Here is a 7,114-nt window from a genome sequence, read left to right as displayed (position 1 = left end):
TATTTAATTTTTTGATTAAATTTACTTTCAAAATATCTACAAAATATCTAGAATAATATAATCATGCAGGCATGTTCCGTTCAATCAATTTTTGACGACATTTCTGGTCAAAAAATTGAATTTCGATGGTAATTTTCAATTTTCAATTTTCGAGTTAAAAAATTGAAAATTGAATTTTGATTGAAAGTTTCAATTTTATTTTTATTTCTGCCAGAAATGAACTGAAATTTCCAGTATCATCTTTGATTTTCTAATATAAACTTTTTGTATTGAAAATTGAAAATAATATTTTCAAATACTGAAATTTTGTCGTGAAGAATTGAATTTGACAAAACCAAACCAATTTGTAAAGTAATTTATCTCTAACTCAAGGAATTAGGTCATTTGAAACTTTCTGATTACGCAGTACGTCAAAGGCCTCTTGGGGGGGGGGGGTTTCAGGGGGTACCCGATTCCGCAATTCCGCCAATTTTTTCTCCAATTTCCGTCAAACCGTCTTAAATTGAACCAAAATTCCGTCACCGAAAATTCCTTTGAAATTCAATATTTTTGTCGAAAATTCTGCAAATTTTGAATATCTTTTACCAATTCCGAAATTCCGCAAATTTGTTTGCTAAATTCCGTTTTTCCGCACTAAAATTGTCTAATTTTCCGTCTTCGTCAGAGAACCCAATTTCCGTAATTCCGTCTAAATTTTCGCCAAATTCCGCCACTCCGTCCGAAAAAAGGGCCGATTCCGCTCCTCCGCCAACCATGAAACCCCCCCTCTTAGTTGACAGGTAGTTGTGCCATTGAGGTTGAAGGAATTTCATTCCTGACACAGTCCTGTGTATCCTAAAGACTTAATCGAGCACTTTCTAAATAAGTTTTTTTATAAGAACCAGTATACTTTGGCTCAGGCTGGGCTGTTCTTAATTTTTTGAATTTTTCAGGCTTAAATGTTCTTACGATGTTTTTTACTTGAGAACTTAAAATAGATTTAAAATCAGTACTTTTTTAGAAATCTGAGGCTCAGATTGTTCTTAATTTGTTCTTAGGTTTTGGCCTAAATTTCAGCCTCGTGTTCTTGTAAAATTGTTCTTATAAAAAAGGGCGTTGCTCAATAAAAAAGGCACACTGCAGGACTATGTTTGCAGTCAAAGACCAAAGAGTATCCGAAGAGTATATATTACGTAAAAGAAATTTTGCCACGTGAAATTTATGTCATAGTGTATTTACCCAGAAGGAAATTAAACTGCAAAAGACCTGGGAACTAGAAATCAACAGATAATAAAACATTCTACTTTCTTGTTTTTTTTGGTACCGATGAAACACTACTTGTTTTGAGCATCTGTTTTCATGGAAAAGCAAGCGTGATAAAAAATTGGTTTTGTTTTGTCAATTCAATTTTTCACGACACAATTTTCAGTAATTGAAAATATTATTTTCAATTTTCAATGCAAGAAGTTTATGTTAGAAAATCAAAGATGATACTAGAAATTTCAGTTCATTTCTAGCAATAAACAAAACAAAAATTGAAATTTGCAATCAAAATTCAATTTTCAATTTTTTAACTCGAAAATTGAAAATTGAATATTGTCATCGAAATTCAATTTTTTGACCAAAAATGTCGTCAAAAATTGAATGAACGAAACATGCACACACGTATAATCTTTAATTCATAACGAGCTTCAAAGTTCAATGAAGAAATAAAAAGCTATGCCATGAAAATATTTTTTATCCAGGTGTCACATTGATAAATTGCTTAGGAAAAATGGTGGCTTAAAGTTGATTAACCGCTCCATGCACCATGTCCCCTAAATCAAATTCAATAACTTTTGAAATATTTATAAAGTCAACATTAACTTAAACTTTCGACGGTGAACAGTAAATATGAATTGATTTCTATGGTGAAACTTTTGGAATCATCTTTTTGACAACTTTTGAAAATGCCTAAAAAAAATTTTTAAAGATTTTTTAACTCAAATTTTTACTTTTTAGAGGACAAATTCAATTAAGGGGATTTTGAAAATGAAATGAAATGACAGACTTACTGACGCAATCATCATTTTTGCCTTAATGTAGGTCTCCGTACCTCAGCATTGGATGGTACTATCACAGTTACTACGCTAAACTTTACAACCAGTTTTTGTCGGTTTTTTCCACGCCTCGTATACAAATTTACGACGGCTTGTGGGGTTAAGAAGGGTGTATTTATTTGGAATCTATCCACTAGAAGAATCATACTGGTGAAAATAAAAGTCCAAGATTCCATCGCTTCAGTAGAAAAAATACTGAAAGTTCTGTGATCCGATTATTCTCAATTAGCCTCCGTCTCAGAACGCGGTCAGAAAATTTTGCGGATAATTTCACAGCGAAAATGCATCCAGTGAAATGTAAGTAATGTATCATAATTCAAGTCGACTGACATAATTATACACATAATACATGTTACAAGTTCTGCCTACGGATTCTCAAGCTCGGCTATAATAAAACTATTACATGTTAGTAGCAGACCCGACTGACCAGTGTTATGTAGCAGGTTGAAACATGAGTTTCTACTGGAAAGATGCAGTTTGTTTTCAAGTTAAATCTTCAAAATAAAACAAACTGTGTGGGTTTCTTTACTTCCAAACAACCTACCAATAGTTTTGGAACACTCCATAATAAAGGAAGATGGCTCTTCTTGTGGATTGGCTTTCTGATACCCCATATAAACACGATGTGACATGAAAGTGAAGAGACATGATTTGTTGGTTTTTGTTTGATTTGTTGACTCATATATCTCATGGCAAATGGGATAGCAAATGACTTTTCATGTATTGCTTGGCTCTACATATGATACCTCTAACTTTGAACACCTCCAGAATGTTGAAAAAAGCATTTTACGAGATAAGTTTCAATTATAATTTTAATGGAAATTTTTAATCGACAGATTTGGCTTGGCGGGGGTTGATGTTTGGTATCGTGATCATTAACAGCAAAGAAATGCCACACAGTCACTCTACACATGATGCCTCCAGCCATGATTGGTATCAGAATGTTGGAAAAAAAAGTTTTACGAGAAATTGTTGATAGAAATTATATTGACTTTATTTTTACAATTTTGGCGGTGTGGGTTTAGTTGGTTGATAATGTTTACACTGTGGGATGATTGCCAAAAAACTGTTATATTGATTGTTGTTTGTTGGAATTGATTACCAAAAAAAAAGAGAACCTTTTTTTGATAAATACTTTATTTTTTTCGTGAATCGAAAAAACCGTGTGGATAGTATGTCTTGTAGTAACCAATGCAGTGTCTGTTTTCAAATTTTGAAAGCTCTATACCTACTGAATTGAAGTTCTGACTAGCTCTGTTTTTAAAACTTTGAGCCATGTTTTTTTTCTTTGTTGCTATTAAAGATAGATTTTTAAATTGTCGTAATGTAAATTTATGGTAAAGTTTTAGTTTTTGATTTTAGTTCATCAGTAGTACATACAGTAGTATTTTTTCAGTAATCCTTTCTTGTAAATATAGTAACATTTAACCAGACTCATTGCCCTCATTATATTCGAATTTGTATTATTTAGGACTGATAAGTACATATTTTTAAACACCAAAACAAAGCAAACAACATGCCAGTTCTTTCTGGACAAATATATATGGTATACTTTATTGTGTGCTTTGAGTTCTATTTTAATCAACCCTCTCAACTGCTGATCTTTCAACTATCATTTAGGAGTATAGAATGGGCTTCCATAGTACCATTTTCTCTAAGTATTTTGTGCAAATTTTCAACAAAGAAGTAGACTTCTTGACTGTCCTTGTCCCTTATGTTAAAGTTGTTCTGATGGAGGACATTGCTATTTTTGGTAGCCTTCACATATCAATAAGGAGCTTTGGTGTAAATGTTTTTTCTGATGAAATCATACTAATCTGAAACTATTAGGTCTTTATGAACTTTCGAGAACAATAATCTTGCTCCAATCTTGAGAAACACTGGAAAAATAGGTTAGCATTCCCTGCAATAATTTCACAGATTTCCTCTGCTTTCTGCTTGAAAACGCTGTCGTATAGCCGAAAACGAAAGTGAAACTGTGAAAACGTCCGCAAATTCGGGCCCAGTCCTCTTCCGAGACGGAGGCTAATTGTGAATGTAGTCTTAACTCAGCCGGCACACAACGTTATTTCAACGTTTATCTAACATCATATGGACGTTGTGAACGTTAGATAAACGTTATATGGACGTCGAGTGTCAACTAGGACTCATATCGATGGGTTAGAGATTGTACTTCAAAATACTCGATTATAATAATCTAAATTTATGGTCACACTGCAACGACTTCTCAACGGTTAGACGTTTTTTTGAAAACTAACGTCAAAAGAGTGAAAATAAATTAGTTTTTCTTAAAATTCTCACTCAAATTAAAAAGAAGTGAGCTGATTTTTGCTAAAGAAGATGAAGGAAGCTGCGCTTGTCGTAATGGTGTATCTCTTTCTACATCAAATGGGAAGAAGCCACGAGAAATCGAAATTTAAAGTTCAAAACAAAGACTTTTTGACTCGACGTCAAAATCACAACAAAAAACGGAGGTTTTGTGCACCGATCCATCTGTACGCAAATCATTCGGCAACATTTCGACTCCTCATCTCTGGTGACATCGAAACTAATCCGGGTCCGCTCGCTTGTCCTGTTTGTGCCAAAACTGTCCGTAAGAATTCGTACCACTTGGAATGCAAGGTTTGTCTCAACTCGACTCACGTAAAATGTATTTATAAAACTGTAAAAAACTTCTCAGACAAACACAATTTATGGACATGTCACGACTGTCTGCTTACTGAATTACCGTTCAACAATGTCGATATAGACTTTCTACTATCAGACCCCTCGACCGTGAATGATATCCCAGCGCAACAAGATACTCAAATCCAGTTGGATCTTCTAAATGCCAACCGAAACAACTACAGCATTGCGCACCTTAACATTCAATCTATCAAAAATAAGACTGCCCAACTTGAAGCCATGCTCCTAAAACACAAGTTCGATATCCTAACAATCTCTGAGACATGGCTCGTTGACAATCCTGCACTCATCCGACAACTCAACTTCTCCGGTTATCATCCTTTCAGATACAATAACAGAAATGGTAAACGTGGCGGTGGCGTGGGAGCCTACTTCAAAGACGGCATTAAACATCGCCCAAGAACTGACATTGACAAGAAAGATACAACGATCGAACACCAGTGGTTTGAAGTGAAGGGAAAGAAAAGTCCCTTTCTTATAGCCGTTTTCTATCAACCAAGTTCCGAAGACGTTGACAAACGTGCTTGGCTTCAAAAATTCGAAACATTAATATCGTACGTTCACACCATCTGGTCTGATCCAATCGTGATTACTGGTGATACAAATATCGATCTCCTGAAAGAGAACTACAACGTTGCTGACGAATATAAAGATACCCTCGATCGTCTCGGTTTACGTCAACAAGTGAAGAAGCCAACCCGGAAGGGAAAAACCTGCATTGACCATATCGTTACCTCATTCTCAAAAGTCATCCACGATGATGTTATCCCATGCGACGAAATGAGCGATCATGATGCTGCCTTCGTCATATGTAATCTACGCAAGCCACGGTTTGAACCCAGATATAAATTTATTCGAAATGAGAAAAACTTTAATGTAGCAGCATTTAAAACAGATATTAGACAAATACCGTTCAATCTTGTTTACGCTTTTGATACCGCTGAGGAAAAACTAGACATATTTAACAAACTTTTTACCGATTGTCTAGACCGACACGCACCCCTCATCAGGCAGAAATTAACGCGCCCACCAGCTCCGTGGTTAAAAGATCTCAACATCAGCGAGAAGCAAAAGGAAAGAGACTATTTACGAACCAAATGTCATTCCCCGCAGTCCGAGCAAAAAGATTGGGATCTGTTTCGTAAAATCCGAAACGAATTAAAAACTCTTATTCGAGTAACAAAATCCAGTTTTTACCGACGCGCACTATCCTCCAAAAGACCGAAAGAAGTATGGTCAACCATCCATCGCATCCTGAAACCATCACCACAAAAGATATCCGCTGACCCCGACACACTCAATGTCCACTTCAACACAACAGCCGGGAGACTTCTTAACTCAAAACCTAAATCAGAGCAAATCCTACATCAACTCATCAACGAATTACCTGCACAAGACAATCCATTCGACATAAACGAAGTTTCCTACGCTGACGTTCGTAAAGCCTTATGTAATCTTCGAAACGACTGCTCAACCGGCCATGACCAGATACCGTCGAAATACATTAAACTCGCCATCGATGAAATTGTAGTCCCATTTGCCATATTATCAACTCTTCCATTCGACAATCCGTCTTTCCTAGCCAGTGGAAGATCTCGAAAATCAGCCCTATTCCTAAAATTGAGTCACCCGCTGATCCGAGCGACTACCGTCCAATCTCCATATTACCGATCCTTTCAAAAGTATACGAGAGACTGATTATGACACAAATGACAAACTATCTAGAAAGTGAAGAACTACTATCAATACATCAATCTGGTTTTCGAAAGGGTCACTGCACAATAACCACCTGCATCAAAATCAAAAACGACATCCTGAAAGCGATGAATCGAGGCGAAATCACTCTTGCAGTTCTCGCTGACTTTTCAAAAGCATTTGATACAGTTGATTTTGAAACTCTTATCAAAAAACTTCACACACTACGATTCTCAAAAAAGTCACTCTATGTTATCTCCAACTATCTGAGCAATCGACTTCAGTACGTACAGATCAACGACAAGAAGTCATCCATTCTCACAGTTACTAATGGCGTCCCCCAAGGAAGCATACTTGGACCCATTCTCTTCAACATTTACGTGTACGACATGGCAACAAAAACCACCGCAAAATGTGTTCAATATGCTGATGACACGACTATATATCGCCACACCAAACCAAACGAGCTTGAAAATTGTGTCACTGAAATGAACTCTGATATTAGCGTAATTGAGAAATGGTCGCTGGATTCGAACTTGATATTTAACGCCAGAAAAACTAAATCGATGCTCTTTGCCACATCTCAAATGGCAAGGAGGCATAATTTTGAATTCGAAATCAAGTCAAATAACGAAAATGTGATTGAGCGTGTTCCC

The 7,114-nt window shown here is 36.0% G+C and overlaps 1 protein-coding gene across 1 annotated transcript; it reads left to right on the top strand.

Moving 5' to 3' along the window:
• The first annotated feature begins 4,418 nt into the window (after nucleotides 1-4,418).
• LOC136815267 (uncharacterized) lies at nucleotides 4,419-6,461 on the top strand. Its single transcript, XM_067071710.1, has one exon. The coding sequence runs from the start codon at nucleotides 4,419-4,421 to the stop codon at nucleotides 6,459-6,461; it is 2,043 nt and encodes a 680-aa protein (XP_066927811.1).
• The last annotated feature ends 653 nt before the right edge of the window (nucleotides 6,462-7,114 follow it).

The sequence above is a fragment of the Clytia hemisphaerica genome, unplaced genomic scaffold (assembly GCF_902728285.1).
Source record: "Clytia hemisphaerica strain Z4C2 unplaced genomic scaffold, Clytia hemisphaerica genome assembly, whole genome shotgun sequence".
NCBI lineage: Eukaryota > Metazoa > Cnidaria > Hydrozoa > Leptothecata > Clytiidae > Clytia > Clytia hemisphaerica.
The sequence above is the reverse complement of the archived record's forward strand: the minus strand, read 5'-3'. Positions and strand labels throughout refer to the sequence as shown.

What these genes read in the sequence shown, in the direction of transcription:
- LOC136815267 (XM_067071710.1), top strand. Translation starts at nt 4,419, where the DNA reads ATGAAGGAAGCTGCGCTTGTCGTAATGGTGTATCTCTTTCTACATCAA.